General features: G+C 37.6%; 1 protein-coding gene across 3 annotated transcripts in view; it reads right to left on the reverse strand.

Moving 5' to 3' along the window:
* The window catches only part of KCNN2 (potassium calcium-activated channel subfamily N member 2), a 187316-nt gene that overhangs the window by 128995 nt on the left and 33051 nt on the right, over nucleotides 1-25270 (reverse strand). For all 3 annotated transcript variants that reach the window (XM_027099928.1, XM_027099945.1, XM_027099936.1), the window contains exon 3: nucleotides 13155-13573. In XM_027099928.1, coding sequence (XP_026955729.1) covers nucleotides 13155-13573 — 419 coding nt within the window. The remainder of the gene's footprint in view (nucleotides 1-13154; nucleotides 13574-25270) is intronic.

Below are 25270 nucleotides of genomic sequence, written 5' to 3' on the forward strand. Positions count from 1 at the left end.
ATTTTTAGTTTTTTAATGAACTTCCATACTGTTCTCCATAATGGCTCTATCAATTTACATTCCCACCAACAGTGCAAGAGGGTTCCCTTTTCTCCACACCCTCTCCAGCATTTATTGCTTGTAGATTTTTTTAATGATGGCCATTCTGACCAGTGTGAGGTGATACCTCATTGTAGTTTTGACTTGCATTTCTCTAATCATTAGTGATGTTGAGCATCTTTCCATATGTCTGTTGGCCATCTATATGTCTTCTTTGGAGAAATGTCTATTTAAGTCCTCTGCCCATTTTTAGATTTTTTTTTTTTTTTTTATATTGAACTGCATGAGCTGCTTGTATATTTTGGAGATTAATCCTTTGTCAGTTGCTTCATTTGTTGACATTTTCTCCTATTCTGAGGGCTGTCTTTTTGTCTTGTTTATGGTTTCCTTTGCTGCGCAAAAACTTCTAAGTTTCATTAGGTCTCATTTGTTTATTTTTGGTTTTATTTTCATTACTCTAGGAGGTGGGGTGAAAAAAGATCTTGCTGTGATTTTTTTCAAAGAGTGTTCTGCCTATGTTTTCCTCTAGGAGTTTTATAGTGTCTGGCCTTACATTCAGGTCTTTAATCCATTTTTAGTTTATTTTTGTGTATGGTGTTAGGGAATGTTCTAATTTCTTTCTTTTACATGTATTGATAGCTGTGCAGTTTTCTTAGCACCACTATTGAAAAGGCTGTCTTTTCTCCACTGTATACTCTTGCCTCCTTTGTCATAGATTAAGTGACCATAGGTGTGTGGGTTTATCTCTGGGCTTTCTATCCTCTTCCATTGGTCTATATTTCTGCTTTCGTGCCAGTACCATACTGTCTTGATTACAGTAGCTTTGTAGTAGAGTCTGAAGTCCGGGAGCCTGATTCTTGCAGCTCTGTTTTTCTTTCTCAAGATTGCTTTGGCTATTTGGGGTCTTTTGTGTTCCCACACAAATTGTAAAATTTTCTGTTCTAGTTCTGTGAAAGATGCCATTGGTAATTTGACAGGGTTTGTATTAAATCTGTAGATTGCTTTGGGTGGTAGAGTCATTTTCACAATATTGATTCTTCCAGTCCAAGAACATGGTATATCTCCCCATCTGTTTGTGTCATCTTTCATTTCTTTCACCAGTATCTTATAGTTTTCTGCATACAGGTCTTTTGCCTCCTTAGGTTGGTTTATTCCTAGGTATTTTATTCTTTTTGTTGCAATGGTAGGGAACCATTTCTTTAAATCAAGAAGGTTACTAAATTTAAGTTTCCACTATGTTCACTGGCAAAAGATATTTTCTGCCAATCCAACTCAAGCTGAATACTTTGAGCCTTACATTGTGGCTTTTGTACTTACAGGCCATCATTCTTACATGACGTTTCCTAAAGGTTTTAAAGCTACAACAAGAGATATCACAAAGTCTGCTAAAACTTATTTTTAAATTGCATTTTCTGTTAGAATATTAAATACAATTTGATAAACTAAAAGAGTATATTTTATGTAACACAGATAGCTTTTAGAACATGAAATCTATAAGAAGAGACATGAACACAAAGATATTAGGTACTAGTCACTCAAAAATCTTTTGCCCCTGAGCCAATGTGAAATAGAGTGTCAAATATCAATTGCCACGTCCCTGTGATTTTTACTATGATATCCTGTCACTGTGATACAAAGCGTCCTATGAAGGACAGTCAAACAAGGGTCATCTGGTCAGGTAGCCCATGGCTAGAGCATCACTCTTCCAAAGTCATGACTGTGGACTGTCATAAAATCTAGCGAGGTTACACAAAGAAGAGAGGGAGCTTGGTTTTTAACAGTCTCTACCTTCATCCCTAAAACGGGGTCAGACATGTTACAAATGTTTGCCCTTGGTCATGAAGAGAGCTGTGGATCAATTAAATCAAATTATTGCCTCAACTGGAGGAGGGGGGGAAGAATCTTAAGTATCCCTGTGGGAGGCAAGTCAGGAACATCTTCACCCTAAGTGTAAAAATGACAGATAGTGTCTGGACTTAATTTTTCATAGTACTACAATCATTAAAGCAATGTAAGAACTACAAAGGTAGTTGAGCTGAAAAACCATCTCCCTTTCTTCTTCCTCTCTTCCTGTTATTAGAAAATAGTGGTTACTAGAAAAGCAAGACTTCAGGGTAGGAAAAGGGCAGGAGGAGAAGCATATGAAGCAGCAAACTTAAAGGATTCAAGTCTCTTCAAAGAGCTCACAGACCCCTATGTGTGTGTAGGTGGCTTTCTTCTTGTATGGCTTTGGGAGACAAGGCTGATTTAGAGAAAGGCAAGTATACATGGCTTCTACATGTTCAAACAAACAGGAATGAAAATGAAAAGACAAGTCACAGAAAATATTTGCAAAACATATACCTGATAAAGAACCGGTAGCTAGAATATATAAAGAACTCTTAAAATTTAATAAGATAAATGACCCAATTTAAAAATGGGCAAAGTATTTAAATAGACATTTTGCCAAAGAAGACACACAAATGGCTAATGACCGCAGGAAAAGATGTTCATCATCATTAGTCATTAGAGAACTGTAAATTACAACCACAATAAGATACCACTTTATACTCACTAGAATGGTTATATAATTATATAAGACTACAGACACACACACACACACACACACACACACACACATATATATATATGACTGACAGTGTTATATATCCATATATATGTATATGACTGACAATGTTGTCAAAATGTGATGAAACTTGAACCCTCATATATTACTGATTGCTGGTGGGAATGTAAAATGGTGCAGCCACTCCTAAGTGTTTACCTAAGAGTAACAAAAACATATGTTCATACACAGATTTCTATACCAAAGTTCACAGTAATCCTATTCATAATAGCCCCTAACAGGGACTAAATGTGTATCAGTTGGTGAACGTATGAACAAAATGTGGCTTATCTTTACAGCAGAATACTATTCATCAGTAAAAAGGAGCAAACTATATACATACTATATAATGTGGCTGAACATTAAAATCTTTAAGCTAAGTAAAAGAATCCAGATGCAAAAATAAACTACATATTATCTGATTCCACTTCTATGAAACACTCAGAAAAGCCCATCTATGGAGACAGACAGCATATCAGTGGTCTCCTGGAACTGGAGGGAGCAGGGACTTAATGTAAATGGGAACAAGATTTTGGGGAGGGCGATGAAACTGTTTTAAAACTCAATAGTGGTGATGACTGCATAGGTGTAAACAATTACTAACAACTATTGAATTGTACAATTAAAATATGTATATAAATTACACCACAGTAAAGTTGTTCAAAAAGAAACCCACGAGCATGACAAGAATCCTCTTTTCTTTTTACACTTTAGCCAAAAATTATGGTGGAACTCTGTGTGAAGTTTTTTTATTCCTTTATTTATTCACCAAACATTTATTGAATAATGGCCATGTACTCAAAATGGCTTTGACTTCGCCACCATGCTACGTTTAAAATATTTGATGACTGGGCCTTTTCCAACATCCCTAGGAATTTGGCAGTGATCAGACTATTTATTAATCCATGGGATTCTGAATCAGGGACAAAACAGGGCTGAAAATGGCAGACTGGGGGAATTCAAGGATTGACAATCCCCTCTGTGGGGCCTCAGGAAGCATCAATAGACCAGATTCTGGTCGGGCAGGTTGGCCAGCAGGAGGGACACAGTTCATCCAGTCCCACTGAAGGGAGTCAAGCCAAGCAGCCCTCCTGTGAACAGTAGGTGCTCTATACCACAACACCAGCTCTGGGATACAATTCTAACACCCACCTCATTCCCTAACTGAATTCTCATAACACTAAGCAAGCCCACTGAACTGTACTAAGGCTATAAAAGTTTAACATTATAATAGAAGGCACATTTGTCCAAACTCTATAAATGTTCAAAATTTGTACATTTTATCACATATAAAGGCACTTTTTTGTTCTTCAATTTCTTTTGTTATTCTAGTGCTATTTTGCAATACAGTAACATTAAAAATAAATGATATAAGGGATAAGAAGATGTAGTACATATATACAATGGAATATTACTCAGCTGTAAAAAAGAATGAAATAATGCCATTTGCACCAACATGGATAGACCTAGAGGTTATCATACTAAGTGAAGTAAGACAGACAGAGATTCCACCTATCACTCATAGGTGGAATCTTAAAAAAAGATACAAATGAACTTATTTACAAAATGGAAACAGACTCACAAACTTTGAAAACAGACTTATGCTTGTCAAAGGGGAAAGGTGGCAGGGAGGGATAAACTAGGAGTTTGGATGTACACACTACTGTATATAAAATAGGTAATCAACAGGGACATACTGTAAAGCACAGGGAACTCTACTCAATATTCTGTAATAACCTATATGGGGAAAGAATCTGAAAAAGGATAGATATATGTATAACAATCATTTTGCTGTACACCCGAAACTAACACAATATTGTAAACCCACTATACTCCAATATAGAATAAAAATTACAAAGAAACGAAATTGAGCTATTTGTAATGAGGTGGATAGACCTAGAGTCTGTCATACAGAGTGAAGTAAGTCAGAAAGAGAAAGACAAATACCGTATGCTAACACATATATATGGAATTTAAGAAAAAAAAATGTCATGAGGAACCTAGCGGTAAGACAGGAATAAAGACACAGACCTACTAGACAATGGACTTGAGGATATGGGGAGGGGGAAGGGTAAGCTGTGACAAAGTGAGAGAGAGGCATGGACATATATACACTACCAAACGTAAGGTAGATAGCTAGTGGGAAGGAGCCGCATAGCACAGGGAGATCGGCTCGGTGCTTTGTGACCGCCTGGAGGGGTGGGATACGGAGGGTGGGAGGGAGATGCAAGAGGGAAGAGATATGGGAACATATGTATATGTATAACTGATTCACTTTGTTATAAAGCAGAAACTAATATACCATTGTAAAGCAATTATACTCCAATAAAGATGTAAAAATAAATAAATAAAGGATATAAACTTTAAAAAGAAACAGAACGTAGAAAATCCTTCAGGCAAGTAGGGAACACTTGAGTTTTTGCCAATCAAGCCCCATTGATGTCTAAGACATATATTAATTTTCTTAAAGACAAAATAGCTTGAATGTCAGGACCTCTACATTTAGACTTTATGTTCTTTCTTTTTATCTGGCACAGTGGTTCTGAAGCTGGAGAGAAGGAGGACGCTGCCCAGAACTGCATACACACACCCTGTGTAATGTACTATATGGATGACCTAAAGGGTTTTCCAAAATGGGAAGACTCTCAGAACCCATACTGCATAAAATCTGGACATTGGCATGGATGTCAGGATGGGAGGACTGTGATGAACCGACTAGGTCAACGAAGTTGGATTTCTAAGCTGTTCGGCTTCTCACTTTTTCTGCTTGAACATAACCATTGCTGGTATTTTCAAACTGTACTCATGGGAACAGAATCTCAAAGCATCTTGGCAACAAATATTAATCCTTATTGTTGTCTCAGGAGGTAGACCAAAAAACAAACCCTATGTACATAGGAATGAAGAGAAAATCGCGCTTGAGAGAGCACTGGCTTGCTTTCTGTAAGACTCTAACAACCAATTTATTTGGCAAACATTACATTGAGCACTGATGCTTTGCAAGGCACAGATGCATGATGAATGCTTTCAAACTGCAGACTTTTATAACTTGAAAGGGCCCATTTTAAAGTTGTGACTCATTTATGGGCCTGAAAATGCTACATCTGTATGTATGAATCAGACCCTGGAAGTATAAGTTTACAAGGTATTACATGACCATCATCCACAAATTACAAAGCCATTGATGAAACGCGTAGACTTTACCTAGCAACAGCTGAAACTTGAAGTGGTAAGAAATAATCTAATTATCCAGGATACTGTAATAAAGCAAGGTGCCAGCAGGATGCATAGTTTATGACTACTTTTACAACTACTGAAGAAACTTGACGACAAGTAACATGCTTCAAATTTAAGTAAATCAACAGGAAGTGAGGCATCTCTGGGGATCAGGGCTTGAAAAAGGGCAGGCCTTTGAGTGAGTCTCCTAAAAATGTAAGAAATAAATCATAGACGGCAGATCAAGAAAATAAGCTCGTGTTCTAAAAGTGTAGCCTCTCATTTCGCATCCCCCTACAGGTGATCCTATATAAATAATAAAAAAATAAATAAATAGAACAAATGAAACTTTCAGATCCCAGCTACCTCTCCTCCTTGAAAAACTGGCTTATATCACATTAAAAAAATAAAGCAAATGAAAACATTTTTGAAACGTGAAACTTGAAAATTAGAACTTACATCATTTAATCATCCTAAATAGTTTATCACATATTGAAACTTAAAGTTCAGTTTTATGTAAAATTGTCCTCTATATAGAGGAAGTCACAAATGTATATGATTTGAGAGTAACAGGTTCACACCTACTTATAAAATGGTAACCACAACAATGGTTAATTAATTTCCTAGATGTAAATAACTACCATTCTATAATTTGGCCTTATTGGTTCTGAGGAATAAGGGTATTCATTTTACCTTAGTATGTACAAAATTTAGATGATATTCAGGGCCCATATTCAATAGAAAATGGAGACCTAAATCAGATGTCCTCTATGAATTGGTGCTAAAAGTGTAAAAACCTGTTTAGTTACAAAATAAGATAGTCTAATCCTACAAGGACTTTCCTTAGCAAGTCCTCCTTCATAATACTGATGTCTGAAGACATAACCAATTCTTGTGCTAAAAACAGCTATTTTATATGAAATATATGCTGTATAAAGTTTCATTATGGGGCATGATTTGACATAGGATATAACATTCTATGTTATAATAAAATAAGTTTCAACTGCATTTCAGAAATCACCTTCCAAACAATTAATAAGAATGCAATGTGACCATTAGTGACAGAGTTAAGAAAAAAAGGCTAAATTGATTAATGGAAGAAATGAAGCATGCTTTTAAGACACTGAATAGTAGATTCTAAACACAAATCAAACTCCACTCCTCAGGTTGCCTTGGAAAATTAAAAAATAAATACCAAATGTGTTTCCATCTGTTTTTAGTGGTGGAAAGAATTTATTCTTAATCCGCCTAAAATGCAGTTTAGATTATTAGAAGCTATTCAAAATAAATTTCATTGTTTGCTTCTCTAATTTTCCCCCTTTGAAAAAAAAGCAAAGCATTCTTAAGTCATTTTTAGAAAATTTACTCTAACTACTGCCTATTAGTTAATGCACACAAATGCTCTTAGTTTAAAACAATGAGATGATTAAAAAGAGTGTTTTTAGCTACTAATGTCTTAACTAAAGGAATCTTTTCCAGACACAGAAACAGTGCCAGCATGTCTAGTTTATTACACATTTCTACAATGTCACTTTTCTGCTTGGTAACATTGCCAACGAAGTTCCCAGTTTGCCTTTCTTTCCCCTTCTTCCTCTCCATCCTAAAGTTGGCTCCTCTCCCACATTATAAAACTTGTAGCAAAAATAAAAAGAATATATCGAACCAAGAAACATTTCTAAAAATTCTCAAACTGTATAGAAAGTTACAACCCCTTTCTATAACCTTTGGAAACTTCAGTGTTGACATAGTACTATGTTGGCCAAATAAATGTTCTTTTCCCCTCTTGGATATTCTCAATGCACATTCGCATATTAAATGCTCTGAGAAGTAAAAAAGAAAAAAAAAAAACACTTTTCTTTATGTAATACAGCACTGGCCCATGGTATCCAGTCCTACCCCTTGTAAAACAGCTACTAACCTTCCTCCAAAACACTGTCCAGTGAAACACACTTTGGGATGAACAACTCACCTATGCCATCTTTACAGAGCCAGTGAAGCCTCAAAAAGATTAGGTCAGGATAGGGTAATTCCTAATTTTCAGGACCACAAGCTCTGGAAGTCAGACTTCTTCTAAGATATAAATGTTCCTGAAGTTTCTCCTGAACAGCCTCAGGACACACTTCCCAGGCTGCTTCAAAAGGGAGTGTTCTTTGCAGGCCTGATGTCACCTCAACACAAGGCCAGACCAGAATCAGAGAGAGAAGGGATATTGTAATCTGGTCTGGGGCAGCCTCCTTCTGACAAGTGTAGGGCACAGAAATAATGCCAGACACTTCCTGCTCTGCTTCCTCTTATCAGAGAGAGAGAGAGAGAGAGAGAGAGAGAGAGAGAGAGAGAGAGATGAAGGAAGGGAGGGAGGGAGGAAGGAAGAAGGGAGGAAGGAAGAAGGAAGGAAGGGAGGAAGGAAAGGAGGAAGGAAGGAAGGAAGGGAGGGAGGGAGGGAGGGAGGAGGGAGAAGGGAGGAAGGAAGGAAGGAAGGGAGGGAGGGAGGGAGAAGGGAGGGAGGGAGGGAAGGAAGGGAGGGAGGGAGGGAGGGAGAAAGGAAGAAGGAAGGAAGGGAGGAAGGGGGAAAGGAAGGAAGGGAGAAAGGGAGAAGGAAGGGAGGGAGGGAGGGAGAGAGGGAAAAAAGAAAAGAAAGAAAAAGAAAAGAAAAAAAGAGTTCTTATAACTTATAGGTAAATCAGAGGTACATGATCTGCCAGGGAAAGTAATACTGTCAGGAATAGATGCCTCCTATAGGATGCCCTCCTCATTATTGGATAATATTTTCCAGAAACCTCTAGATGTGCTGTGCTCAGTAGAAGGAGACAGATAGGTTTGCCAAACAAACTGCTCCAAAAAGCCATCTGCCTTTCTCTCTCTCTCAAAATCTCTCTCCTTTAAAAAATATTTTTAGAGTTATTCTAATAAACTAAGAAGAAAATTTCTGTCAGGTGTGAATCCCCTTTTATAGGGAAAGAATATTTGGACGAATCAAAGATGGACCTGGTGGAGCTCATTCAAATCCAAATTCCAAACCAAATAATTAAGTGAGTTGTGTATTATATTTAAGTATTGCAGATTTCACAAAGGAAAGGAAGGAAGGAGAGAAGGATGGATGGCCAGAAGGAAGGCCAGAGAGTAAACATCTAAGGAAATGAAAGATGCAGGCTACAGCATGTTCAAAATTAACTTGGAAAAACAAGGTAAATTTTAAAAATATCTTTGTATCTTACACATTACAGTCTAGAGATTGTGTGTAGCAAAATGGGAAGTTTAATGAAAAACAGAATGTGGAAAATCTCCTACTATCACAATGCTGGTTAATGATTTTCTTCTCAACACTTGTACAATTATAAAATGTTACCTTTGGAAGAGAAAACTTATCAATCCAGGTAGTTTTGCAATGAAGAATCCAAGGCAAAAAGAAGCAAGCTGGTTGACCCGAGGTCACCGAGCCCCTAAATTGCTCTACTGGGACTGAATCCCATGATTGTCCCAATCATGGCTGTGGGCTCTTTCCCTTCCCCAACCCATGGATTTGTTCCCTTTAGGTAACTGTTGGCTGCAGACTCTCATTCTTGATATGAAACAGACAATTTTCACTTTCTCATGCCTTTCTATATGAAGACAAGGATGATACGTCACCTAACGATCTCAGCGCGTTAAAAAGCACACATACTTTGGGATGTGAGAAGGTTTGGCACAGCTTGCCTCCGTCTTTCTGTGTTTAGGGACAATGGGTTAAAAAGCTAAGATGAACGATTTTGAAAAGAAAATGAATGACATGTGCACGATTTTGAAGCTGTGTTATTGAATTGGCCCTTGGGAAGCATATGCACTAGGGACCACCCATATAAGTGTATGTGTTATTCCATTATGCTTTTATCTCCATTGTTATGTTGTTACGCACAACATTTAAGGAAGAGTAATCTTCATAAACTAAATAGGTGTATCAACTGAGGTTTTCCATATTTATTCTTGAAACTTTATAGGTACAGCTGCTCCAGAAAATATGACAAGCCTCTAAATACCATGATTGCTAGGAAACAAAGCATTACCATAAGCAGTCTACCTTTCTTTAAAAGGAAAAACTTTAATCCCTCAAATGCCATATTTATGTAGAGAAGTTCTAAAAGAGATTCAGGTACATAATATTAAAAACTTGTCACTACAAAATTTCTCATAAAAGCAGATGGACTCACCAAACATGCTGGCCTCAGCTCCCTCCCTAGACCCCCTTAAAATGACTAGAAAACAAACAAAAAAAGCACAACCCCACAGGAGTTATGAGTGCCAATACCGTAATAAAGTAGCTAGAAAGCCAGCTGACCAGTGATAGCTTGAGAAAGGAGAATTCTAGACCAGCAGTGGGGAAAAGTCAGGAAGCAACCATATTTGCACTGAGAACCAGCAACCTTGCCCCTGCCTACACACACACACACCAAAGACTCAGGAATTCTCGGCACCAGTACCTCTATGAGAGGAGATAAATGACAGAGCTTTCAACGTGAAGACAGGTTCAAATACTGCATAAAAGCAGTTAGACATCTAGATTCCCTCTTCCACTCTGTGTAACTGGTAATGCCTTTTGCCGACCTGGAAGAAGTCTGCAAATATATTGTCTGGAGAGGTAAAACACAAGGTCTATGGGCTGACTGCAGGGCGTTAAGCACTGGAGAGAGTAAGCCTATTCCATTGCAACTAGGAAGACAAATACACATTCACATATTAACTGCTGAAACCCCTTCTTTGCCCCATCTTTCAGTTCCCAGAACACTGCCACCCAAGCATCCACTTTCATGGCAGGACAGTAAAAACACTTCCCATGAGCCGGTCGGATTGTTCAGAAAAGAATAAAAATACGTAAAGATACCGAAACCGGTGTTCCATGCACCCACCCAAATTACCCTGTAGTGAAGTCCACAGTCAACAAGTTCTAGATGTGTACAGAAAGCTTCTAATCAGGTCTTTAGTGCCTCAATCTTAAGTATGAGTGGACAGCTAAGGTTACTTAAATACTTAAAGAAAGCTTCTAAAACAGACAGAAGCCAAAAACAAACAAACAAAAAAACCCCAGAAAAATACATCTTTGGGGAAACAAAAAATATACAAAGGGAAAAATTTCAAACATTATCATTAACATCTCTAGAGAAATAAAACAGTACATCTATGAAAAAAAAGCATGATGCTAGTTTAAAAAATGGGCGTTTGAGGATCAAATATGAGACTTTGAAAATTAATACACAGTAAAGAAGAAATAAAATTCCAAAAGAAAGCGTTTGAAAGATAAATTGAAGTTAATCTCTATATATGAAGGGAAAACAGAGATGGAAGACAATACAGAAGGAAATAAGAAAAAACTAATAGAGGAGGGCCGATATCCATAAACAAAAAAACAGGAACAAGAATCATTAAATAATTCAAGAAAAGTTCCAAGAACTGAAGGAAATTAATTCCAAGATTGAACAGGCCCACTGGATTAAAACAGAATAACACCATGATATACCCTGGTGCAATTTTAGATCACTGATTCTAAAAGCTTCCAGAAAAAAAAAGGGGGGGATTAAAAAATGAGAATAGCATCAGACTACTGGACCCTGGATGCCAGAAGAAAATGAAGTCTTCAATATTCTTCGAGAAAGTGCTTTTCAATCTAGAGTTTTCTATCCAGCCCAGTGATCAATGAAGCAAGAGACAAGAATGAATGCTGCCATACCTGAAAGGTCTCAAAAAATATCTCTCTTACCCAGTACCTTTCCTCAGAAGCTACTGGAAGATGGAGTTTCCAAAATGAGTGAATAAATGAAGAAAGAGGGAGAAATGAGGTTCAAGAAAAAAGGTACTCAACATACAAACAAGGCAAAGGAAATCCCCAATACGATGGAGAAGCAGTTTACAAAGTCTCCAGAAATTCAAGTTCAAGGTGAAATGGATAGATTTTCCCCAATATATAAATCCAATATAGAAAACTGAGCAAATAAAAAGAGGCAATTATTAATTCCAGAGAAAATTTTAAAAATGTGTAGAAAAGGCAAAATGTTTATAATATACTACATAGTTCAACTACAAGTGCAGTTTGCATAGTCATAATAATGTAAATATGCAATATGGATTATTGGTGTTTACATAACTTACCGAGAAGAAAAATTACTTTTTTGGGGGGTAGATTCGGGAAAGTGTGTACATGAAAGTGAAAGAAAACTAAAACTCCAACTTTCCTAAACATCTAGATGAAAAATCTAAAGGTAGCAAATAAGCAATGCCATTTAGAAATACGGAAAGCAATTACTAAAGAAATGGCTGAAGGAATTTAAAGTGATTGCTTCTGGAAAGTAGAAATGGGTGAGGTGTGTTCTGAGTTTGCTATTTTTGCAACAATTCTCATACAGATATTTCCTTTGTTAAACTATTTGTGTGTGTGTATATGAATGTTTGATTTTCAAAAACTAAATTTAAAAATACCTAGCTACTACAAACACCAACATCCTAATATTTAACAGTTCTATAAACTCCTAAGTCATTCCTGTATGTCTATTGCTAATTTCAACTGGAATTTTCTTCACCAAGGTCACAAGAGGTTCCCCCCTCATTATGGTAGAGTTCCTCCTGTTTACATAACAAATCTATTTTTGCTTGTTTGTTAAATGGCAAGGTTAACATCACAGATGCTCTAACTGATTAACCTAGACTCACTGAACAGTTTCTGAGTTCTGAGACCGTGTCTAGGCTCTACACCACCAGAACTCTTCAGACAATAAAACAAATACACACAGTCTCTTTTCACTAACTGTTGAGAGGTCAATAAAACCAAATATACACCTATAAGCCCCTTACCGGTAATCACGTGAACACTGTTATAAATAGGCACTACAACCAACAAACCACTTTGAGACATTCCCTAAAGTTCAGACGTCTTGCATCCCCACTTTTCCACTGGATTTCTGTCTCAACAATAATCAATACTATAGCCAAAGAGGTGCCAAAATGATTCAGCATTACCGTTAAACAAATGTTTCTGATGGAAGTCTCCTATGCAATTTGTAGGTCTCCAAGTTTTGACAAGGATTATAAAGGCAGCCCTCTACTGAAAACTAATTAAATTAGAAAAGAAAATACATAATCATCAAGACATTGCTGTATGCAAGGTATCTTAAGAAAAGTTCTGTCACACTCATTTAAAAGAAGCACATTAGAGAAGCTCAGATTTTCAAGAGTGAGTCTCTACGTACCTCTAGTCTAAAATGCATTCTTTCTCCCACTTTCAAGGACACCATAAGACAAATTATGTTCTCAGGAAAAGAAACAAACTTACCTTTCACAAGCTCGGACAGTCCATGCAGCAATTATCCATAATGAGATACTAAAAACCAAGAGTACAGTTCCTGGGCATATAGTCATTAAAGTCTTCATAACAAAACGCGTATTGAAGTTTATCTTATTAAGTGCTCCAATGCTTCTAGAAGAGGCATCAGTGAAAAGTTTGCTGTGTAAAAGCATGACTCTGGCAATCAGATAGAGTCTTAAGAACATTGGTATAGATAAAATAATATCCACATCAGCAGTGGTGGTGGATGGGGCATAGGAGAAGGCAAGCCGGGCCGTCCATGTGAACGTATAATTCCCAGGTATGGGATGAATAGCACACACCAGTATTTCCAAGCAGATGAAGAAAATACGCTCATAAGTCATGGCTATTCTCCAGTCATCTGCTCCATTGTCCACCATGAACAACTGAAAGAATAAAGTAGAAAATCAGCTTCAGTATGGCATGAATGGTCCACAAGTGTTAGTGCAGATTTTTAAAATACATAACAGGTAGGTGACTTTTAGCAATCATGGCGAGCTCTAGGTCATAACTTCTAAATGCTAGCCCACACACCGCAACGGAGAGTAGCCCCCGCTCGCCGCAACTAGAGAAAGCCCGCGTGCAGCAATGAAGACCCAATGCAGCCAAAAATAAATAAAAAAATAAATTTAAAAATAATAAATAAATAAATGCTAGCCAGGTACACTATTTTAAGAAATTGGCATTGGCACAAAAGGAGAACTTTATTTTGTTAACAATTAAAATTACAAACTTGCTATACAGGAGCCGAAGATATTTTGGAGTCCATGCCCCTGGACAATCACGTTAGTGACATCATTTTAAAATAAGGGGCTTGGGCCTGTCAGTAATGTATCTCCTCCTTAGATGAAGTCAGAAGGTCTTTCCTTATAACAAGTTGCTCTCCTCTTTCAGGGTCTGGATCTAAACCTTGCACAATTCTAGCCATATTCTCAGTGAAATCTATTTACAGTGCCTCTGCAATCAGTTATACCCTATAATGCAACAATGCCTGAATGTTCTTAAAGGAAATCTTATTCTTGGCTTCTGAGAGGAAATCACAAGGGACCACAGTCAAATGTGGCAAAAACATTTCTTCCAGCTTCCTCGCTCCTGCTCTATTTTTTATCTCTTTTCTTCTGCTCTCCCATAGCTTTCCCTTGGATTATTAATTTGTTTTCCACCTTTCTTTCTCCAAAAAAGTTTCCTTTTTCCTATTTCTGTCATTCTTCACTCCACAATGAAAGAAAACGAAAAGAAAAGAAAGAAAAAGGAGATAGATAGATAGACCAACCAACCATAAAGGAACAGAAAAGAATGTTTCCTGTCTTTGCTGGTTGTTCAGTAAACAAGTCCCCCAGGCTCTAGTCCATAAACAACCAAAGGCATCTGGAAATGTGTGGTGACATTTCTGACTGCCGCAGTGACTTGTGAAGGCTACTGGCATTTAGAGCCAGGAAGCCAGCGGTGCCAAGCAGGCTGAGATTCTAAGAGTCCCACGCACAAAAAAGACCTGTCTGCCCAGAATGCCGACAGTGCTCCCCCACTGAGAAAGATGACATATTCTTTGCCTTTTGGTAAGTAGCCAACTTATGTAGAAAGCATGAGATGAAAGCAACCCAAGTGAGAACAGTGTGTTCTCAGGTAAGTGAGTCGCAAAGGAAGGTGGCTGAGCAGACCCCCAGGATGACTAGATTCTATGATCTCTGCTCCTCTGGGGTCAAAAGAGAGTCATTTTCCCACCACTTAAATGGTTACAAATTCCCATTCTAGGGTAATTATTCTGCAGGTCCTAGCTACTGCCCATGCTTTTATTCAAACACTGCCATCAGCGCTACTTTGCAAGGACAGGAATTTGAGGACAAAAATGATCACTTCTTTCTGGTACTTCAAACAGTTAGAGAATAAGCAGAATCCCTTGTCAAAATTTTAACAAATTAAGTTATGGCAACATAATGGCTGTGGGTATGCCTTTATCGTATCTTTTCATCTAGGGACCTCAAAGTGTTTGATAAATAAATGCTAACAGACAGTACAAATTAGATTTTCCAGTGTCCAATAAAGAAACAGATCCTAAATAAAGCTGCCAAGTTGGCTATATAAATATTCCTGTTCAGTTCACCACTTTCAATACCACGTTGGCATAAAGGATTTCATTAATAAAGATATACAAAAGATTGTATAGAAAAAATGGTAGACATCCTCTAAACTTTATATCAGTAAGTATTTACTGGGTACTTTATAACTCTAAAGGAATGTGACCTCAAAATCTTTTAAGGTGTTTATGTCCAAAAGAATGTATCCCTCCAACTAGTTACTTTGAGAGGCTCTGTATATTCTAGAGATGCTATCACTGCTCTCTTTGTAAATTGCTATCAGGGCCTAGTATAAGTCACGTAAGAAAAACAGTATTGTTATTTAAATCTACATTTCCATTTCTACCAAAAATGGTATTACCCAGTTTGTCTACTTTCTTCACCAAACATGGCTCTTAACGACTTGGCAAAAAATCAAATCCACCCCCAAAAGGAGTACCAAGCACGAAGACTCCGGCTGAGCACAATTCCAAGACAGGCTTTGCCCACACCATTCTGGGCAACAGCAGCTTAAGGGCAGAATGAGTACCTTCCCAGGTAAGTGGTAAAGAAATGTATAATTCTCATCTATTACTTCCAGTCTCATACCTTTCCAGGCCTGGCCCTCCTCCCATCACTTAGATAAGAGCACTTGTTCCTCTGACCTCAGGCTACTCTCTTTTTCCAGGCCCCTTTGCATTGACCCCTCTGCTCACTTCCCTAACTAGGCTGGCTCTCTCTATTCTTTACCATCACTTCAACCATTATGTCATCGGTATTCTCAGCAGCCTTCTCCTTTATATTCTGGTGGACCTGCCCTGGTAACTTTACATCTAAGACCTGCAGGTGGGCTGGGGTCACCACATGCCTGCGCCTTTAAACTCAACTGAACACTTAGCATCCCTGTGATCATGCCCCAGCCCCCTATAGCTTCTGCCCTGAAAAATCATCTTTCTCCTCTAGAGCCAATTTTGTTCCCCTGTCAGTACACTTTCCCCCAGTATCAGAAATACCTCTACTTTATACTTCAGCCACAAACTCAAGTACATCTCACCTTTTCTCCTTATTTCCCTTCTCTTTTGTTCCACCTATTTAAAGCAATGTTACACGAAAACCCAGTTCTCCTGCACTGACAGCCTAGTTCCTGTGTTTTCTCTCTCTCAGCAGAGTATACAAGCAAGTTCAAATCTGTACTGTTCATTAAAATCAAAGCAACACAAACAAACAAGGACTCCCACTGGCTCTATGTCTGCCCTAAGCGGTGTTCATTTTCTCACTTTTCTTTCATGCCTCAACACCCCCATGGGGCTTCTATCCTCATCACCCCACCAATATAGCTCTTGCTAAGGGTCACTCAAAATACCTTAATTATGAGATCTGGTCCTTCCATCTTAATTTTTATCTCACTTGATCTGATATAAATCACTCCTTCCTTCCTAAAAAAGATCTTTTCTCTTGGCTTATGTGACATATTGCTTTCTTCATCTGCTGCCATGCTGAAGAATCCATCTCAGTTTCCTTAAAAAGCACCTTCCTCCTCCCCATTCAAGTGCCCCTGCTCTACTGAGGTCCATCTCTGACTCTTCTTTCTGTACTTTCCTAGGTGATCCCTTCCCTGCCTTTTATCTCCACCACCAGATTCCTCCTACTGGAAGCCATCCTCCATCCTCCAATGACCTTCTGAAAATGTAAATTATATAATCTTGCCGTCAAGATTAAAACCATTCCAAGCCCCCCATTCGGCAATCTGGTTTTGCCTATCTATTCAATCTCATTGCCCATTACTCTTCTTACATTTTCCTCTGGTTGCAGATTTCAAAACATACTACCTTAATTGTGCCTCTATGTCCTCGTACATTCTGTCTTAAGGACTGGAAAGTCTTTCCACCTAGCAAATTCTTATTCCTTTAAGACCAATTCCACAGCCTCCTCCTTTGGGACACTGTCCAGGCCCCAGACAAATCTGCAAAACTCTCCCCTTTGTTACACCATGATCCCTGTATGTGCCTCTTATTGATGCTGCCACAGAGGACAATAGGATTTTTTTGTCAGACTGTCACCCCTACTTGTCTGTGAGGCTCCTTGAGGACGTGATCCACATCTACCTAGTAGAGAATAATAAACACCTGGAAAATGAACTACCTTGATATTTCTCAGTTAATATTGATTAATCACTGGACAGGTCCTAACACTAATGATACATGCTCATGGGAGATGAGAATACTAATGCAGAACATAAGTGAAATAAATCTATAACATTTTCCAAATTGATACAGAACACATCCTATTAAATGTTCAGGCACTGCAGCAGCATAATTGTGCAATTCCATAACAAGTTCAGTAACATCCCCAGAGAAAATTTCTATCATGTAGTTGCTTTCTACTATCAGGGGTTTAATCAACACCTAAAATGATTTTAATTCTTGGTTTTATCACAGCACATACTTCAATGCCAAAGTTAAGAAAGAAATATTTCCTCTACTCTTCACATAATCCCCACCCTTAATGGCTGCTTACTCCTTTAGTTTATTCATTTATTTACTAAATATCTAGTGTACTGAATACTCACTATGTGCCAGGCACTGTGCTACGTACTAGCCACACAGTAGGATTTAGAGCAGAGAGTCTGCCCCATGGAACTAACTTTCACCAGGAAAGAATGACAAAATCAAAAAAGCAGACCTAAAGCAATTTAATGAAGTCATTATGCCTGTGGACACTGTGATGAAGGAAACAAATAAGAGATGAAATAAAGAACAATAAATTGGTGGTGACAGCAGATGTGGTCACCAGGGAAGACATTTTGAGAAGTACCATTTAAGGCAACACCTGGACAAAGAGAAAAGCCATTCATATAAACTGCCAGGAGAAGAACATTCTAGGCAGAGGAAATAGCACATGTAAAGGCCATGGGCTATAAAAGCTTAGCATGCTTAAGGAAATGAAAGAACATCAGAGTGGCTGAAAGTTAACGATCAAGGGGCAGAGTGAAAGGAGATGAGCTTGAAGAGCCAAAGATGGACCACACATGCAGGACCTTGTTGGCCATAGTGTCAAGACTGGATTTCAGTCCAAGTGCAGTGGGAATCCACTGAAAGGTATTAAGCAGAGGAATGACACGATGTGATTTACAGATAAAAGGGCTGATCCTACTGCTGTGGGAAAACCAGAGTTTACAAGGGAGGATACTAGTTAGGAAGTCCTATTGCATCTGATTAGTTGTAGTTATCATCCCCCTGACCTAGACCAGGGTGAGTAGGGGTTGCCATGGAAATGCATATAGTGGGTGCACTAGAAATACAGTTTGGAGATCTTGCTAGAATTTGCCGATGGGCTGAATGTGGGAGTGATTAAAAAAAAAAAGAATCATAGACAACTGAGTTTCTACTCTGTCAAACACAGTGGATGTCTGTGCCACTTCCTGAATATAATGGGTCAGATGCAAGGAGTGGGGAGGTTCCATTTTGGCCACTGTCATCTGAGTACAGATGCCAAGTAGGCAGCAGGATATGCAAGTCACTCAGAGGAGAAGTCTGGACTATTGAAATAAATTTGGAAGGTGTCAATATTTAGGTAGTTTTATGAGATCAAAAGAAAAATTAGAGAAAATGAAGAGGACAGGACACAAGGCCAAGTCCTGAGGAATCCCAAATGTGGAGAGCAGCTGGAAGGTCAAGCCCTTCTGTGAAGCAGGAAGAAAAGAAAGTGTTATTTTTGGAGTCAAGGGTGAGGGCTGTCAATTATTAACTGTAAAATAATATTTACCAAATTCAGAGCTATGTTAATGTACTTAATATTCTATACAGAAAATGAAAACACTCTAAACATCACAGTTTTTCATCATCTGATTCCATGTTGAGTTAAAATCCAACTGTAAAAATACTCCCATTACATTCCATATGATCCATATAATATATATATATATATATATATATATATATATATATATGATCTCTTTTAGGCTAACTTGTGGGGGAGTTAAAGTAATCAAAATGACACACGAAACCATCTCTATATTCATTTATCATTTTGATGTTGATAAAAGAAGAAAGATTTTAGGGCAAAAGCATGACAGTTTCATCTACTTTAATTCTAGAGCTGTGGTTAATGGTCTTTGCCAGAGAAAAGTAACTTGTAGGCACAACAGAATATGCCCTACGAATATATCCCACCACAAGCTTGAACTTTCCAGTGCAACTGCTTTATATTTGCTCAGATACTCCAAAAATAATCTACTTCAAGCTCATTGTCCAAGGTGAACTGGCAGTGAGAGTCATCAGCAGGAAGAAGGTGGGAGAGGTCTGACATAGTGATCAGGTCACATGCTGGCATGGGAAACTCTGCTCAGCCAGCTCAGGAGAGCAAGGGGCTCAGCTGCAGAAGCCTCAGCTGCCTTTGACATATGATTTTCCTCTTCAATGAGGCTGAAAGCTCTATGGTCTGATCTGGGCCAGTGTCTTACATATCCTGAGTTTCCTTTCTGGTAGAGAATTCACAGCAGTGCTCAGCAAAATAGTGGTGCTTGAAAATCATTCTGAATAAAATAAATTTAGGCATGTATTTGTTAAGAAAGTAAGTATAGGTAGAATAGCCAAAAAAACTCTGAAAAGAAACAGTAATAGGGAGAAGCAGCTCTGATAGATTATAAAACAAATTAATGATTGAAACCATGTGGTACTGGCACATAAAATAACAGAGAGGCCAATGGGACAGGACAGAAAGTTCAAACTAGACCCAACACACTGGGGATTTCACAGGATTATAAGGGCAGACAATCAAATCAGTGGGGAAAACACAGTTTATTAAAAAATGATTTGGGGACAACTAAACAGCCATCTAGAGAAACATAAAGTTGAAAGGATGCCTCATAGCAAATACATCAAGAAAAATTCCTGGCGGAGGAAAGATTTAGATGTAAAAATGAAACTATTAACATATTAGAAGAAATCACGTGAGAATTATTTTGCAAGCTCACTAAAAGGAAGGCCTTTTTATTTATTTATTTATTTAAGTATAGTTGATTTACAATGTTGTGTTAGTTTCAGGAGTACAGCAAAGTGATTCAGTTACACATACATATGTATTTTCTTTTTCATATTCTTTTCTATTATGGTTAGGAAGGCCTTTTAACTCTGACAAAAACACCAGAGTCTTAAAAGAAAATACTGATACATTTTTGGATTGACTACACTAATCTTTTGCTTTCTGCACCTGGCCAAAACTATAACAAAGAGAATAAAAAAGACAAACACCAAACCATGCAGAAACTCTTCACAACTGTTACCACAAAAAACTCATTTCCCCAACTGTATAAAATTTCTTATAAATCCTTAAGAAAGAGATGAGCAGCTTAACAGAAAAATAAACAAAGGATACAAACAACAGGTCATGGAAAAGGAACTAAAAATAGCTCTTAAACCTATATTAAAAAAAAGATGCTCAACTTCAATCATAAGAGGAAAATGTGATACCATGCTTTTGAGCTGTCATATTGAACAATACCTAAAAGTTTTATAACACACTATATTAGTGAAGGTGTGGAGAAACAGGAAATCTCATACATTGTAGGTGGAAGTGTAAATCGGTATAAACCCTGGGAGGGCAATTTATCACATCATAAATGTACATACTCTTTGATCATGCAATTTCATTTCCTTAGATGAAATTTGTCCTGTTGACATATTTACCCATGTGAGAGCAAACATGTATGATCATTTGTTACAGCACTGACTGTATATTAGCAAAAGACTAGAAATAATCTCAATATCCACTAACAGGGAAGAGGGTTAAACAAATTAGAGATGTCTACAAAATGGAATAGTATGCTGTTAAAAAAAAGATGATAAAATTGTTATATACTATTTAAGAAAGTGGTATACTTTTTTTTTTAACATCTTTATTGGAGTATAATTGCTTTACAATGGTGTGTTAGTTTCTGCTTTACAACAAAGGAAATCAGTTATACATATACATATGTTCCCATATCTCTTCCCTCTTGCAACTACCTCCCTCCCACCCTCCCTATCCCACCCCTCTAGGTGGTCACAAACCACCTAGCTGATCTCCCTATGCCATGCAGCTGCTTCCCGCTAGCTATCCACCCTACATTTGGTAGTGTATACATGTCCATGCCACTCTCTCACTTCATCACAGCTTACCTTTCCCCCTCCCCATATCCTCAAGCCCATGCTCTAGTAGGTCTGTGTCTTTATTCCCGTCCTACCCCTAGGCTCTTCATGACATTTTTTTTCTTAGATTCCATATATATGTGTTAGCATACGGTATTTGTTTTTCTACTTCTGACTTAATTCACTCTGTATGACAGAGCCCAGGTCCATCCACCTCACTACAAATAACTCAATTTCATTTCTTTTTAAGGTTGAGTAATATGCCATTGTATATATGTGCCACACCTTCTTTATCCACATCTTCTTTATCCATTCATCTGTTGATGGACACTTAGATTGCTTCCATGTCCTAGCTATTGTAAATAGAGCTGCAGTGAACATCTTGGTACATGACTCTTTTCGAATTATGGTTTTCTCAGGGTATATGCCCAGTAGTGGGATTGCTGGGTCATATGGTAGTTCTATTTATAGATTTTTAAGGAACCTCCATACTGTTCTCCATACTGGCTGTATCAATTTACATTCCCACCAACAGTGCAAGAGTGTTCCCTTTTCTCCACACCCTCTCCAGAATTTATTGTTTCTAGATTTTTTCATGATGGCCATTCTGACCAGTGTGAGATGATATCTCACTGTAGTTTTGATTTGCATTTCTCTAATGATTAATGATGTTGAGCATTCTTTCATGTGTTTGTTGGCAATCTATATATCTTCTTTGGAGAAATGTCTATTTAGGTCTTCTGCCCATTCTTGGATTGGGTTGTTTGGATTTTTGTTATTGAGCCGCATGAGCTGCTTGTAAATTTTGGAGATTAATCCTTTGTCAGTTGCTTCATTTGCAAATATTTTCTCCCATTCTGAGGGTTGTCTTTTGGTCTTGTTTATGGCTTCCTTTGCTGTGCAAAAGCTTTTAAGTTTCATTATGTCCCATTTGATTATTTCTGTTTTTACTTCCATTGCTCTAGGAGGTAGGCCAAAAAGGATCTTGCTGTGATTTATGTCATAGAGTGTTCTGCCTATGTTTTCCTCCAAGAGTTTGATAGTGTCTGGCTTTACATTTAGGTCTTTAATCCATTTTGAGTTTATTTTTGTGTATGGTGTTAGGGAGTGTTCTAATTTCATATGTACCTGTCCAGTTTTCCCAGCACCACTTATTGAAGAGGCTGTCTTTTCACTACTGTATATTCTTGCCTCCTTTATCAAAGATAAGGTGACCGTATGTGTGTGGGTTCATCTCTGGGCTATCTATCCTGTTCCATTGATCTATATTTCTGTTTTTGTGCCAGTACCATACTGTCTTGATTACTGTAGCTTTGTAGTGTAGTCGGAAGTCAGGGAGCCTGATTCCTCCAGCTCCGTTTTTCGTTCTCAAGATTGCTTTGGCTATTCGGGGTCTTTTGTGTTTCCATACAAATTGTGAAATTTTTTGTTCTAGTTCTGTAAAAAATGCCAGTGGTAGTTTGATAGGGATTGCATTGAATCTGTAGATTGCTTTGGGTAGTAGAGTCATTTTCACAATGTTGATTCTTCCAATCCAAGAACATGGTATTTCTCTCCATCTATTTGCATCATCTTTAATTTCTTCCATTGGTGTCTTATAATTTTCTGCATACAGGTCTTTTGTCACCTTAGATAGGTTTATTCCTAGATATTTTATTCTTTTTGTTGCAGTGGTAAATGGGAGTATTTTCTTCATTTCACTTTCAGATTTTTCATCATTAGTGTATAAGAATGCCAGAGATTTCTGCGCATTAATTTTGTATCCTGCTACTTTACCAAATTCATTGATTAGCTCTAGTAGTTTTCTGGTAGCATCTTTAGGATTCTCTTTGTATAGTATAGTGTCATCTGCAAACAGTGACAGCTTTACTTCTTCTTTTCCGATTTGGATTCCTTTTATTTCTTTTTCTTCTCTGATTGCTGTGGCTAGAACTTCCAAAACTATGTTGAATAATAGTGGTGAGAGTGGGTAACCTTGTCTTTTTCCTGATCTTAGTAGAAATGGTTTCAGTTTTTCACCATTGAGGACGATGTTGGCTGTGGGCTTGTCATATATGGCCTTTATTATGTTGAGGAAAGTTCCCTCTATGCCTACTTTCTGCAGGGTTTTTATCATAAATGGGTGTTGAATTTTGTCAAAAGCTTTCTCTGCATCTATTGAGATGACCATATGGTTTTTCTCCTTCAGTTTGTTAATATGGTATATCACGTTGATTGATTTGTGTATATTGAAGAATCCTTGCATTCCTGGAATAAACCCCACTTGATCATGGTGTATGATCCTTTTAATGTGCTGTTGGTTTCTGTTTTCTAGTATTTTGTGGAGTATTTTTGCATCTATGTTCATCAGTGATATTGGCCTGTTGTTTTCTTTCTCTGTGACATCCTTGTCTGGTTTTGGTTTCAGGGTGATGGTGGCCTCATAGAATGGGTTTGGGAGTGTTCCTCCCTCTGCTATATTTTGGACGAGTTTGAGAAGGATAGGTGTTAGCTCTTCTCTAAATGTTTGATAGAATTCGCCTGTGAAGACATCTGGTCCTGGGCTTTTGTTTGTCAGAAGATTTTGAATCACAGTTTCAATTTCAGTGCTTGTGATTGGCCTGTTCATATTTTCTATTTCTTCCTGGTTCAGTCTTGGCAGATTGTGCATTTCTAAGAAGTTTTCCATTTCTTCCAGGTTGTCCATTTTATTGGCATAGTGTTGCTTGTAGTAATCTCTCATGATCTTTTTTATTTCTGCAGTGTCAGTTCTTACTTCTCCTTTTTCATTTCTAATTCTATTGATTTGAGTCTTCTCCCTTTTTTTCTTGATGAGTCTGGCTAATGGTTTATCAATTTTGTTTATCTTCTCAAAGAACCAGCTTTTAGTTTTATTGATCTTTGCTATCGTTTCCTTCATTTCTTTTTAATTTATCTCTAATGTGATCTTTATGATTTCTTTCCTTCTGCTAAATTTGGCGGGTTTTTGTTCTTCTTTCTCTAATTGCTTTAGGTGCAAGGTTAGGTTGTTTTTTTGAAATGTTTCTTGTTTCTTAAGGTAGGATTGTATTGCTATAAACTTCCCTCTTGGAACCGCTTTTGCTGCATCACATAGGTTTTGGGTCATCGTGTCTCCATTGTCATTACATAATGATCAAGGGATCGATCCAATAAGAAGATATAACAATTGTAAATATTTATGCACCCAACATAGGAGCACCTCAATACATAAGGCAAATACTAACAGCCATAAAAGGAGAAATCGACAGTAACACAATCATAGTAGGGGACTTTAACACCCCACTTTCACCAATAGATAGATCATCCAAAATGAAAATAAATAAGGAAACACAAGCTTTAAATGATACATTAAACAAGATGGACTTAATTGATATTTATAGGACTTTCCATCCAAAAACAACAGAATACACATTATTCTCAAGTGCTCATGGAACATTCTCCAGGATAGATCATATCTTTGGTTCCAAATTAAGCCTTGGTAAATTTAAGAAAATTGAAATCATATCAAGTATCTTTTCCCACCACAACGCTATGAGACTAGATGTCAATTATAGGAAAAGATCTGTAAAAAATACAAGCACATGGAGGCTAAACAATATACTACTTAATAACGAAGTGACCACTGAAGAAATCAAAGAGGAAATCAAAAAATACCTAGAAACAAATGATAATGGAGACACGATGACCCAAAACCTATGGGATGCAGCAAAAGCAGGTCTACTTTCTTAAAGTCACTCAGTTTAACAAACAAACAAAAAAGGCATTCTATATGCTACTAATTGTATAGCTTTGTTAAGGGAAGAACATATAGTCATCTTTGTATGTGCATAAAATATCTTTGACAGAATATTCTAGAACTTAATGAGAAGTGTTGCTTAAGGGAGGTAAACTGAGTGGCTGG

This window comes from Aethalodelphis obliquidens, unplaced genomic scaffold (assembly GCF_003676395.1).
Source record: "Aethalodelphis obliquidens isolate GAN/ISIS:26980383/991018 unplaced genomic scaffold, ASM367639v1 scaffold4, whole genome shotgun sequence".
NCBI lineage: Eukaryota > Metazoa > Chordata > Mammalia > Artiodactyla > Delphinidae > Aethalodelphis > Aethalodelphis obliquidens.